The following is a 15,081-nucleotide window of genomic DNA, read 5'->3' on the forward strand; positions in this document are numbered from 1 at the left end:
TGGCTGGCATTTAAGGGGAAATAATCTTATTCATTATAAAAATTACTTTGCTGTAATGTAAAACTGAATTCTTCGTAAACGATTCCTTTTTAATATGGCTTAAAGTGAAAGTATTTTTACATTTCTTTTCAATAATTAGTATATATTACAATTACATAATAATCTCAGGGGTCACCATAATATTCTTTCATGGAGAGGAAAAAGGTACTATCACATTTTCGAAATAAACGTCATTTACAACCATTCTAATAATAATATATAAATTTACTCCTGTAATCCAAATTATGGAATGATTACAAGGACACAGACTAGGAAGTATGTTAGAACTGACTTATAAATTTCCCAATTCACCCAATTACAGCCTTGATCTCTATAATAAAAAAACAGTAAAAAACTATGTAAATCAATAGTATGCATTGCCGTGTTTTTTGCGTCTTTCAAGCATTAAATCATAAAAATGTACAAGGCCAATCGTGTATCGGTTTCATATTCCATGCATAACCCTTTGTTTGGAATACATGCAAATAATTTTTAACATAATTTTCTTCCTCGTCATTACCTTCTTTGTCAATCATAAGATGAACATACGCGATACAGCTAGAATAAATATCCACATAAATATATTCAGTAGATGGAAAAGGCTTTCATAAATCTTTGTATTGCCATTTTTAGTCAGTTGTTTAACCTGATTGTAGTCTGTTGTCTTTATTTATATATTGATGAAATACAAGTTACTCCTTAAATATCAAATCGACACATGCAAATCAAAATAAAATGCTTCTGAATAAATACACCCCCCACCACACACACACATACATATATATATATATATATATATATATATATATATATATATATATATATATATATGAGTGTGTATGTGTGTGTTTCAAAAGACCTTTGAAGGACTAGGAGCCTGTGATCTTAAAAAGTTAATATCAAAGCAGGTGCATGTTAAGTTATAGCCTTGAACATGGACTTTTGTATATGGTTTGAAACGAAGGGACTTTAAATAGCTCAAAATATCTTTCAGTAGTTTGCAATTTATTCAATCATAATGAAGCAAATAAAAGTGTTGTCAGGAAAATAAATACATTATGTCTAAGGGTTAAAAAGAATTATAATTGGACTTCAAGGAGGGAAGATTAGAAATTACGTAAAATACTATGAGGAAAACAGCCATTATCTCGCAATACGGAAACAACAAAGGATTACTATGACAGCGATAATTAACGCATTGATAAGACAAAAATTTAAAATGCAATACGAACGCTAATTAATTTCTATTATGAAAGGTGATTAAAAAGTTTCTATTTCAGACGATTCCTTTCTGGTAAAAGACATTACAACAAACATGAAAAAGCACCAAACCCAATGGGAGCACAGATCATCTTCACCTAAGCACTTACAGGTATATGAGTAAGATTGTCTCTATATCGTCTTCTATAAGTCTTTTAAACTAATATTGTAGTCTTACCATGGCCAATGGAGCAATTGCTCGAAAAATTTTCATCAACATTGCTAAATAATTTGAAAAACTGATCTGTTATTCCTTAGATTGAAAAGACATTTTCTACGCATTCCCATGTAATGATTTGAGCCCTATGACAGCCCCATCCTGAAATTAGGACAATGTTTCGACAAACTTCAATGTAAGAGTAGAGTAAGCTTTCACACGTCTCGTTATTTTAGAGCCACTACCTCTGGATAATACTTTCAATGACAAAATCCTACTTTTATTATTATTTTATTAAAATGCTTTGGGGAGTCGCGTGATTCTAATATGAACTAACTTGAATTTCATTAATTGAAATTAGTTAGCTACTTCTACTAAAAGTAAAATATGAAAAAAGTTTACGAGGGGCGTACATACATAATGCATGCATACATGCAATCAAACGAAGTACAAAATTCGATTATAAAATCGTACTCACTTTAAAAATGTGAGCTAAAAACTACAAAAGTATTACTCTTTTGAAGTGAGACCGAGTGAAGGGAAAGACGTTTGGCAGACAACCTCATACCTATAAAAATCTTGGCGGATGAACTCTTCCGTGCTTATATCCCTCCAAAACTACGATTGGATGATCTCTCTTGACCTGGAGGATGCTTACTTTCATGTACCCATCCATCCGGCCTCAAGGAAAATTCCGAGGTTCGTGTTAGAAAATAATAATAATAATAATAATAATAATAATAATAATAATAATAATAATAATAATAATAGCCTATTACTTTCACTTTTAATACTCAAAATATAAAACCATAATCAATAGACAATAGTTTAGGCTTCGTATGACCTTAACAATTAATATCTTAAAATTTTGTCATTTAACAATAGAATTCATCTAAAATAAGACTAATTCCTTCAATATTGAAACAAACAATAACTCACTCGCTAACGGGAAAAAATGTACCAGACACTCTTTAATTTTTTTCTTTATAAGATAAAAACTATTTCTTACACTAAAGAGAATATACTGGAGGTAACAATGATTTATATCAACAGACCTTGATTTTAAGGATATTCAGAATGCAAAATACGATAAAAGACATAAGAATATATCATGGACTTATTTTAATTATATTTTCTGATGCAAAGGTGTTCCGTTTAACTTGACCGCCATGTGGAAATACCCAGTGATTCAAAGGTGCAATTCATTGTTGAAAAGTTTTTGGAAATGTTACCGTTGCCTGTTTGGCTATAGCCATTAATCGTATTTTCCTAGGTAGTTGTTTACTTCAGTTCACTAATTACATGTATATCTAAAACTACTCCCAAAACACTTTTCTTTAAATACCGCATGAATTTATTTATGTTACGACAGTAAAACTATAATCCCAAGAAAATCATTTCTAACACATAAATACCAGTTAACAATTGTGGAGCAATGGAATTCTAGTAAATCTTTGCTCTCTGTGTGTTGTTAAAGACCACTTACAAAGACCAGGTAACGATAAGCCACTTGAAATAAAACCAGTTTTGCGGGATCACAGTGCTATACATACGTACTGGAAGTCCAGATGGCAGACGTTGGAAAAGCATCTCCCCAGTTAGGTTTAATTAATATTGAGACTAAACAAATTAGTGTTTGCTCTCTCTCTCTCTCTCTCTCTCTCTCTCTCTCTCTCTCTCTCTCTCTCTCTCTCTCTCTCTCTCTCTCTCAGCTACATGCCACCTCTTTTCATCATAATAAGGCTACTTGTCTATATTGGTGGTTTCTTCGATTTCATAAAAAGAAAAATTAAATACTAAAATTGCTGCACAACAAACTCTTATAAAAGAAGAACAGGGAACGTAACGATGAAACAGAGAAGCAACAGTCAAGACACAAATGTACAACACGGATCAAAAGTTGTGAAAATAAATAATTCACAAGTTACATCGATGATCATTCAGGGAATATCTGTACCCCCATCTTATACAGCCCAGAGTCTGCAACATGTCAATTTATGACAAATCGACTTCAAATTACAAACTGGCACCACAGCTTCCATGGTCAAGAAAAAAAAATTCAAAATACCAACATACATCTAAGGTCATATGTAAGCATTTATCATCAGCTTGACATATCATATCATACATATATATATATATATATATATATATATATATATATATATATATATATATATATATATATGTATATGTATATATATATATATACATATATATATATATATATATATATATATATATATATACATTTCCATTTTCGTTTGTATGAGAGCTCTCCCATTATATAACCCTAATCATTCTTTTTAGAGATGCCCTGACGAAAGCCTTTAATAATTGGCTGAAACAGCAGTCAGGTAGAGTTGAATAAATGGAGCAGTACTGTTACAAATTCTGAATTATCCTTAAAAATTCTATTCATGAAAAAAAGAGAAGATACACAATATTAGAAGAGTGTTGCCTTATAATAATTGATGCCACAAGCTCTTTTAGGATTTTGTAAATATATATATTTACTAAAGAGGTAACAGTGTTAATCAATTTAACGTCAAGCAACCGTAGAATGGTGAGAAGTAAATTCTGTAGAGATCTAAGAAAAGAAAGATAAACATAAATTTTAAGAAAAAAAATAATCACTCCTGTAATAAGGGAAAAATTTAATGAGTTTAGTTTAGCAAAACAAAAGAGGTACTCCCAACTACATGATGAAAAGGAAGCAAGTAAAGAAGAAATGAACCGTAATTTTTAAAAAAAATGGTATTGGAATCAGCACAAGGGATAGGTGGAAAAGTTTCTAAACAAAATCAAAGAAAACTATCCGAAAAGACCATAAACCTAATAAAGAAAAGACTGGAAATGAAAGTATAATCCAAGAGAGATGGAATAAAATTAGCAGAGCTATCCAAAATTATAAACAAACTAAAAACTCAAGACATTGGTAAACACAATCAGACCAAAATTGAGGAAACACTAAAGAAAGGTAGAAGCATCGAATTGATGGAAAGCAGACTGACTTGGAACAGGACGCCAGCAGATGTTTGCTTCAAAGGATGAAAATGGAAATATTATCAACGAAACAGATGGAGTGATAAAATTGCAGAGGACTTCCATTCATTAGTATTATAAGAAACGTAACAGTACGAGAAGTAAATAAAGCATTAAAATTGTATGGAAATAGGCAAAGCAGTCTGAAAAGATGATGTGACAATTGATTTAATAATAGATAGAGATTTCATAGTAGTAAAACTCGCTGAAAAACAGCTTGGGAAAATTTTAGAATTATTCTAATTCTCTAAAAGAGACACAACAGACCAGAAACATTACCACCCAATAAATTTACTCTCCGTAATATATAAAATATTTACAAAGATGTCTGATGATTCACCAATTGGTTGCCTTTTCCATATCAGCTATCTTATTTTCATTTACAATACTCGTTATCGAAACCATCGTTACTGTCTTTCCTTTTGTTGAAATGGTTATCCTGGACTACATGGAAGTATTAAAGACCTTAAAGTTGCCTCCAGACAATATGATATTCTACTATTATCTGAATCTTTGATTTCTCAAATGTAGCACTCAATGGACTGTTTATTCCAGGTTTTAAAGTCGCCCCGCCTCTTATGTCATGCTATAAATTTGGATGCCATGATATTAAGATAATAAAAGTTTGTGGCAGGCATAACAAATTCTATTTGTGTTCCATCTATGGAAATCCAGAGATGGATAATCCTATCGTCGTATGTCTTCTTGCCACTATGGCTAAGATGAAAGACGATAGCAAGGGGTCTTTAGTACAGCTAATGCTTCTCTTTTTGCAGCAATTCGAACTCCTGAATGAAGACTCATAGTTGCTGAATCCCTTACTAGAGATCTAGCTAAAACTATTGCATGGTGTAAATTAAGGGGTATAAAGTTAAACCCTATCAAATCACAAAGTATGATTGCAAGAAGGTCAATATCATTGGTTTCACAACATCCAGATCTTGCATTTCTTTTAAAATTCCAAGCATGATTCTTGATAACAAATTTACTTTTGATAAACACATTCGATCCATTTCTAAAAGGCAAAAAAATTTTCGGCGGTCAATCTGTCCTGAAGATATGTTTGAATTTTTTCAATCTACATTGTTTCGAGGATTGTTGTACTGTGTGGTCTTCAGCTGTTCGATAGAAACATACGATCTATCCAATTCTTCATTTCCTCATCTGAATAATAATCTTTTGCACCATTGTTTAGTTAGTTCTTTATGTATGCTGCAAATATTTCATAATTCAGATCATTCATTGCATTCAGGTCTTCACAGACTGTACTATCTTGTACGTAGTACTAGGTATGCAGTTAATTTTAACAGCCGTGCTTTCTTCACCACCATGCTCAACACTATACAGTATTCTAGAAGTCTTATTCCAGCTGTGACCAGATTGAGGAATGAGTTTCCCTATTTGGCGTGGAATCGGTGGAACTTCAGAAGTTGAAACTTTTTGTAAATTTGATTTTGTTGAACAGATTGACATAAGTCTCTTTCTATAGTTCATGTATATTTATATATTTAACATTGTTACTGGTGTTAAACAATTTTATTTTATTTTCATTACTTATATATAGTTTACTTGTCATTTCTTTTCCTCGCTGGGCTGCTTTCTCTGCAGTAACACTTGGTCTTATAGCAATTTGTTTTTCAAATCAGGGTTGCAGCTTGGTTAGTATTATTATAATAATAATAATAATAATAATAATAATAATAATCTCCCCTATATAATAAACAGCAAGTATCTCTCTCTCTCTCTCTCTCTCTCTCTCTCTCTCTCTCTATATATATATATATATATATATATATATATATATATATATATATATATATATACAGACATATATATATAGTATATATATAAAGCGTTTCCTTCCGGTCACGCTCAGTTCATCCCCGTCCCTCGGGTAAGGGGAAGAGGGAGTAGTCATACCATGGTGAGAGGAAATATAGTTAAAATAGGAGAGGGGGTGGTAAGCGTTGAATCTCTATGTGAGTGCATATCTATCTAAATATTTAGCCGTAAATCTTGACGGGTCGCGTACGATTTCAATAATAATAATCGATTCAACTATGTTACACTTGAGATGACCCTAAATAACCATAACAGTTGCTTCCAAACTACGGTTGTTTGTATTACCAAAGGTTCAAACATTCGATATGCATAGATTTACGCTCAGGTAGCTGATGTTCCACGACGATAACGTACTGCGGAACAATAATATCGATCGAGATGATCTAACAACAAGCAATGCTGTCAGGCGTATGATTTTAGTACGTATCAAAATTGTTATCAGAGAGGCTGTCACATACGTTAATTTCGAATCTAATTTTTTCTTGTTGCTTAATAAACAAAATGCTTATTTGAGATAGGGCACAAGTTGCCACAAGGCAATTGTTTAATACGAAGATGCATAAATTCACCTAGACAGTATTGTTAATTAGCTTGAATAGGTTGCCAACTTCAAGTGTTGTGCTCACCTGTGTTTCTTTATGTATCCAAACATTTCAATTTTTATGTAGTGTATTGATAATATTCTCTTTCTCTGTTTCTTCATTTATGTTTTTATATATATTTTCACGTGTGTGTATATATGCATATATATATATATATATATATATATATATATATATATATATATATATATATATATATATATAATATCATTGAGAAGGCAGCTTCAGAGAAATATTTAATAAAGTCTACTGTTACATTCATAATTCAACTGTTGATTCGAGGACGCTCTTCTTCCTTCATGGCATGAGCGGCTTCATGTACCCAAAATAGCTCATCAGCAGCATGTCTATAACACAATGTGGCATTCACCTTTAACTTGTACGCAGTCTCCCGCTTCCCAGATATCAAGATCCTTTTATTCTAATACCTCTTCAACACAACTATACTGTATAGCACTTTGTAGGTATCATTCTGTCTGCATACCCATAGCCTCTGTACCATGGTCTTCCACTGTCTGGGGTTAGAGTTCTCTTGCTTGAGGGTACACTCGGGCACACTATTCTACTTAATTTCTCTTCCTCTTTTTTTTTAAAGTATTTATAGTTTATATAGGAAATATTTATTTTTAATGTTGTTACTGTTCTTAAAATAGTTTATTTTTCCTTGTTTCCTTTCCTTACAAGGCTATTTTCCCTGTTGGGGCCCCTATGATTATAGTATCCTGCTTTTCCAACTAGAGTTGTAGCTTGGCAATTAATAATAATAATAATAATAATAATAATAATAATAATAATAATAATAATAATTATCCTCTGCCAAACTTTCTGATCAATCTTTTTTCCTATGTAGACAAACCATTTGGCCACTTCTTTTATATATCTCCAATATTACTCCTCTTACCTCACATGAACAACTCTACATACACATGTACATATCAAAGGTTGTACATTCATTAAGCATTTATAGGATGAAAATTTTTCAGAATATTGCTTTTCTTTTATTCAAATTCATCTCACTTTACTGATCAAAACGGCTTACACACACACACACACACATATATATATATATATATATATATATATATATATATATATATATATATATATGTAAGCCGTTTTGATCAGTAAAGTGAGATGAATTTGAATAAAAGAAAAGCAATATTCTGAAAAATTTTCATCCTATAAATGCTTAATGAATGTACAACCTTTGATATGTACATGTGTATGTAGAGTTGTATATATATATATATATATATATATATATATATATATATATATATATGTATGTGTGTGTGTGTGAGTATATATGAAGACGTTACTCGAATATTTGTGTGTATTCCATATATATACATTGCTGTTTGAGAATACAATCATTTACACTCTTTTTAAAACACTTTCAATACCCTGCAGATCCCTTCAGCAAGACTCTCATTTTACATTCAAAATGCAAATTTTCTCTCCCCCAGACGCTCTTATTAAGCGGGTCGTCAATTATTCCATATTAGTCCTTATTCCCCATTTATATCTGCTTGCTTATGCAATCGCATCATTGCACCCTTAAAGGGATGGTGGAAACAGATTCCCATGTATAATAATATTTGCTCGTTCTAATTTAAGCACTCTGGAAGATTTCGAAAAACAAACACTATCTGTCGGGAGAACTTATGTATGAGTTTAACAGCAGATACTTTATTTCTTTAGGATAGGAGCAAGATAAATATAGTTGGATGATTAACACCTTCCCGAATTTTATATACAAATGTCAGGTGGTTTATCAGATACGTTGTTTTGAAAAATAAAGTGTTAGTGGCTGATTAACAGTTTCAATCCCAAACTTATAGGTGATTAATTAGGATGTCTAAAATTTAAAGCATGATAACATCGTGAGAAAATTAATAACCAACATGAAACTGGTAGCTGACTTATCGTTTATTTTCAAGCTACTAAAATATAAAACATTGGTAGATGAACATTTAACATTGGCTGTTATAAAATAACGTTGAAGGGCAAATTTACCCCCATGGCTATTATGAAAATCCTACTCAATCTTACATACAATTCAATAAACACTGCAATCAATATGGGAGGGAATATCCTAAGATTATAAAACTCTCTACATAAGAGATACTTAAATAATTAATTTCTGAATGTTAATTATTATCATGTCTTATGCATTCTGTGTATGCATAGTTCAGATACCAGGAATTAAGAAGTTTAAAAGCACTAAGGCTACATTAAATGATACTGGACAAAGATAAACGAAAAGGTTATACAAACATTATTAAACACAATAAAAAAAGCAGCTAGTTAAAAGGAAAATTCATATCAAAACGATTTTAAAAATACACAGTAGAAAAATACTGAAATCTAAGAGTAAAATGGTCTTAAAAAATAAGATTTTTGTAAATAAAACTGTTTCAAAAACTTATAATCATCTATATTAAATTTCGAAATGTGGAAAAGAAGGAAGAGTGATGATAATATGTTAAAAATGGAAAGTTTATAAGTACAGAAAAAGGTAAACATAATGATTATAAGAAAAGAAACTAAAAAGTTGGATGCCTGTTGGATGCGAAGACAAAAAGTAAATCGATTCTGAAAGGTTGCTCTATTCAAAAGTTGGGAAGTCTAGGGTTAGAAATAATATGAAATTCATTCAAATGTCATATACAAACACACACACACACACACACACACACACACATATATATATATATATATATATATATATATATATATATATATATATATATATATATGACAATTTTGACTAAAACTCGTGATTTTAAATTCTTCAAATAAGCCACAAATATGCTTTAATATCGAATTCGCTCTGTCTTGGGATCTCAGATCCATAGAGATATTCCTATATTGATAAATATTTCTACCCAACTGAGGATTAAACGTATGATCGATAGAAATAAGAGTGAACTTTAGACATTTAGCCCAATCTAAAATTTACTCTTATTTCTATTGGTCACAGGTTCGAATCCTTAACTTGGTAGAAATTGTTATTACAAAAGAAACTTGCATATGAGTTTGAGATCCCAAGGCAAAGCAAATTCCGATTAAAAATATTTGTGGTTTATTTAAAAAATATAAATCACGAGTGTTAGTCATGAAATTATATATATATATATATATATATATATATATATATATATATATATATATATATATATATATACACACACACACACACACACACACACACATATATATATATATATATATATATATATATATATATATATCACCCACTTCTGATCAGTGAAGTTGTGTAACGTTAGTTCTATTGAGTATATGAATGGATGACCAAAAGGACCAGAGAAAACGGTATGGGCACGAAAGTTTCTAGATTATCCAATCGCGCGTGTAATAAAAGGTACGGAACCTATGGGCACGTGGCTGAGTGATATAGTACTTGGGTCACATTTAGTAGGCTTCTGGATTTATCAAAGACTTCTGCCCCCAAATTCATGCAGTTTAAAATGGGTACCAGCAGGAGTTTGGGCCAAGAAAAAAGGCCCGGGACTGAGACGTTCACCCCTGGAGACTAGTCAATTCTTTCTAGTGAGGCAGATTTGTACCGACTCGCAGGGGTGCCCTTTTAGCTCGAGAAAGTTTCCTGATCGCTGATTGGTTGGACAAGATATTTCTAACCAAACAGAGAACTGGAAACATTTCCGAGCTAAAAGGGCACCGCTGCGAGTCGGTGCAAATGCGCCTCATTAAAAAAAAAAAATTGAGTATACATAAGGATACTGGGAGGTTGTTACTCATTAGCCTAACTCGCGGCTACCTCCCCTCCCCGCCCTGAAATGTATGGTGAAATAAAATATGTATAACAGAGAGAGAGAGAGAGAGAGAGAGAGAGAGAGAGAGAGAGAGAGAGAGAGTTAACATATTGATAAATGTTTTGTTTACATTAAGAACACTAACACGGATTTTAATTGTAAGTTCTAATGTCTGTCTTCCTGTTCCCTAAATGCTTCAAATGAATGTGGAGGCAGGGAAAGGCCTTGAAGAACTCTTTGATGATATCTTTTTATTTGTAAAAAGATTTCTAAATAAGTTTCCTAATTGGAACTGACTAAAATCCATACTTGTGGCTGACATTTTCAATGAGATTCATAAAAAAAAGTACAATTATTGTACTACAGAGAAAAATTTGAGTTGTATTTTGGAGTTGACATTAAACACACGGCAGTGTTTTTTCAGCGATATTTCTTATTTGAAGAACTGTATTAGTTATATGATTTTCAGAAGTGATAAAGTCTGTCGATTCTTTTGTAGACAAGGAAAAATTACTTGAGATCTTTTCAACTTTTAATGGGAAATGCACTGCCATACAAATCTAAAGTGCTAGTCTAATTGGTTAAACGCCTTTTGAATAAAAACTATAGAACTTTTCCATATATAATCATTCATCATTCAACCTATTTTCAAATTGCCTTTCTTTGTTTTAATTTTCCTGGGCACGTAGAGTTTATGTCTCTTCAACAAACTTATGAGCAGAAATCTAATGCCACACTTCTCTAATAAACATACGTAGTATTACGAAAACCAACATAAATCTAATGTTCGTTCATATAATAACTTTGATTTATATGTTTGAGGAATGCTTTGCTTTACAGATCAGAATGCTTTTGTAAAGAATAAAAAAAAATTCATAAGAAATCTTTCCAAATGTCAGCCTAAAATAATACCAAATTCTTTTTCTAAGCACTAGAAAATATATATTCTTTTGAATAATTAAATGAAGGATGAAAAGCTTATAACAGCGTTTATCATTTTCCCACAGGTGTGGCTGGATTTGGAGTCTGTGCTGTTAGGAGAGGACCATGGAGATATGCACCTTTACCAAACACAGCAGCAACCTCCCCAGGATACAACTCACCCCACGCATGGTGAAGACCTCAACAATCACTCTACCCACTCTCCAGAGACTAACCATCACTCACCAGCCCAAAATGGAACTCTTACTTCTCTGCACATGAATGCTCATTCACCTACACTTCATCATACAGCCAGTCACAACCAGCATCAAACGCAACATCCTCAAGTGGGTCACCATCTCTCACAAGAGCCAATAAACAACTCTTCCATCCATTCTCCTTCACAAAACGCAATTCATTCACCTAGCCAGGTGAATATCCCGTCACCAGCTCCTGGAATGATGCCTGAGAATGGCCATTCTTCCAGTCATTCGACCACCCAAGTAACCCCCCATCCACCAATATATACATCCCATGTCTCAGCGCCCACGACTTCAACAATTGTCGAACTAAGTGGCATGCGATCACTTCCACCACTGACTGGAATTGCAGAACATCACCAACAAATTCCACATGGAAATGCAGTTGTTCCTTTACCTTCCATTCATCACCCTCAACATCCTTTATCAAATGCATCAACGCTTAATAGAGTCACAACACCAGGAATTAATCCAATGTGCGACTTGGTTGAAGGATCTATGATGTCCCCATTAGCTGCCCACACTGCACTTCCACCAACACCTCCTCATCAGGACCCAAAATATGACTACACCAATAGTCATGCAGGATACGAAAACTCCAACTCATGCAGAATTAAGAATGAATATGGTGATTTTAATCAAAATCTAAATTTTCGAACAGGTGTGAAGCGAACATATCCAGATGGATCAACTTCTCAAGCAAAGTATCCTTGTGTTGCTAACTCTTATCGTCGCGAAGAAGTATCTTACCAGACACCTGCTCCACCTCCCCTACACTACATGGGAACACCCAGTACTCTGCAACCTCAGCAACCACAACAAATTCAACAACAACCACAGCAAATGCAGCATCCAGGCACTCCACAATATGTATTGCCTCCGACACCACCCCAGTATCCAGCTGGGCCTCACACTCTGCAGCACCATCCAACTCACCATACAGATTACTCCACAGCTACAGCTTGGAACCCTGCCCCCACCCATTACGGTAACTATGCTCAGTATCTAGACTTCAACTCATGCCCCCAAAATCCTTTGAATAACACAGTTCTTCCACCTCCAGAAGTGCCTCCCCCGTCCACTAAGCCCAGGAGAAGACGAGCACGAAGGAAGGTTATCATCCACAAATGCCCATATGAAGGCTGCATAAAGACTTATATCAAATCTTCCCACCTAAAAGCACACTTAAGGACTCACACTGGAGAGAAGCCTTATACATGCAAGTGGAAGGGATGCGGATGGAAATTTGCAAGGTCAGATGAGCTCACACGACACTACCGAAAACACACTGGTGACCGGCCTTTCCAGTGTCGACTTTGTGAGAGAGCATTTTCCAGATCAGACCATCTAAGCCTGCACATGAAGAGACATATAGCACTTTAAATATAAGTTTCTTGTTCCTTTTTACTGACCTGAAGAGGAGGTGTGTACCAAATTTGGTTGCAAACAATGGAAGACTTAGGAGTTCATCCAAAATTCAGGATATTAGATTACTATAGCGTTAATATCTGTGTCACACACTGGACAGTCAAGATTCGTTGGGAGTAAACTCATCGATGGAAACAGTAACTGAGACAAGTATGATTATTACCTGTGAATGCAATGGGTTTAACTTATTCTAAGTAGAAATAGTGTATACAAATCGACAGACATGGTCATTATCCGATTAAAATGTTTGTCAGTACGTGATTTATTGAAACAAATGTATTTATTTAATTGATAAAGCAACACTGATATTCTATTTTCAGAGGTTCTATTTTTCATAAAGTGAACAAAGTCCACTTACTTGAAAATATTACTAAACAACTGCTTCACAGAAAGAAATCAGCAGAATTCTTAAGGCACAGAGAAACATATCTTATATGCAGTTGCTAATATTCTGAACAACAATATGCATAAACATTTCTGACAATCAAAATAACCGTCTTTCAATAAACAATTGACAAAATTTTGTATTATGGTACCTACAATAAACACAATGATGATTTATTTCTCGAACGATGAGTTGTTATAAATCGCTTCTTGAGCATCACTAGAATTAATTTGTCCTCACTTACTGAACTGATCAATTAGGACGTATCCTTACGTAATCGTGTTTCATAATACCTTATATCAACAAGATTTGCATCACGAAGTCAGAAAGCATTTTCATACTCCCATTCACAAAACACACACACATACACATATATATTAAATAAATATCAAAGCACATAATCACAATGTTATTTTCGACCCGAGGCACATCTCTATCTGCAACTAAATTACTTCTCTCTTTGTTTTGAAGTATTTTGGTTGCTTGTCTTAAATGGTTACTTGGAGTTTTTATCTTGTAGTGAGTCTCATTTGTTAGTAACTCACTTATGGTTACTCCCAATATAGAGGCTATTAGTTGGGACCTTCAACATACAATACACAGAACAGAACTTACACTCTATTTAACATAGCTTACCTTGCTAAACAATGAAATACACTCTCATGGTTAACTTTAGGCGTTGGGAGATTATGGAAAGACTTTAAGTATTCACAACTGATTCCAGCAAAGATGATTTTGAAAACACGCAAATAAAGGAAAACCTGTCCATTGAATATTGAATGCAACGCTCAGAAAACCAATATAAGAAACCCCTGAACACAACTGGCATGATTATAGCAAAGGTCTACTGTATTCTATTTTATAAGAAAAACAAAACATCAATATTGAAAATCTAGGAAGATGGGCTATGTCGCTGTAAACAATTGAAGTGAAGCAACATATTTATAGATGAAATAGATGAGAAGAGCACATCTAGATTTGGCTGAAAGTCAGAAACACCCAGTTCAATCGAAGTAATTAACAGAAAATGTAGTCATGATGGTATTACAGGAGAGATTTTCGTTAAATTCTTTTTATGGGTGTTATACGATTTAAATAATTCGTATTTATTTTATTTTGAAGACAGGAGGGATAAGAAAAAAAGGCTACATACATGTCATCCATTGATTTTCGGCCCAGTGGAAATAATTCATCTTTGCTTCGTGTCGTACTGTATATTAAACTGAATGAGTTTGGATGAAAAAAATATCCGGTTACTTATTTGGGCATATCCTCTATCCTGAAAACCTTGACTGGATCTGAGATTACTATGCCATAGTCAATTTTCAGAAAAAGGTTTAAATAA

General features: G+C 33.1%; 1 protein-coding gene across 1 annotated transcript in view; it reads left to right on the plus strand.

Annotated features, from left to right (window-relative positions):
* The window catches only part of LOC137644523 (Krueppel-like factor 5), an 18,782-nt gene extending 3,951 nt beyond the window's left edge, over positions 1 to 14,831 (plus strand). The window contains exon 2 of the mRNA XM_068377493.1: positions 11,750 to 14,831. Within this exon, the coding sequence (XP_068233594.1) occupies positions 11,750 to 13,306 (1,557 nt within the window). The 3' untranslated portion in view covers positions 13,307 to 14,831. The remainder of the gene's footprint in view (positions 1 to 11,749) is intronic.
* The last annotated feature ends 250 nt before the right edge of the window (positions 14,832 to 15,081 follow it).

Source organism: Palaemon carinicauda, chromosome 1 (assembly GCF_036898095.1).
Source record: "Palaemon carinicauda isolate YSFRI2023 chromosome 1, ASM3689809v2, whole genome shotgun sequence".
Classification (NCBI taxonomy): Eukaryota; Metazoa; Arthropoda; class Malacostraca; order Decapoda; family Palaemonidae; genus Palaemon; species Palaemon carinicauda.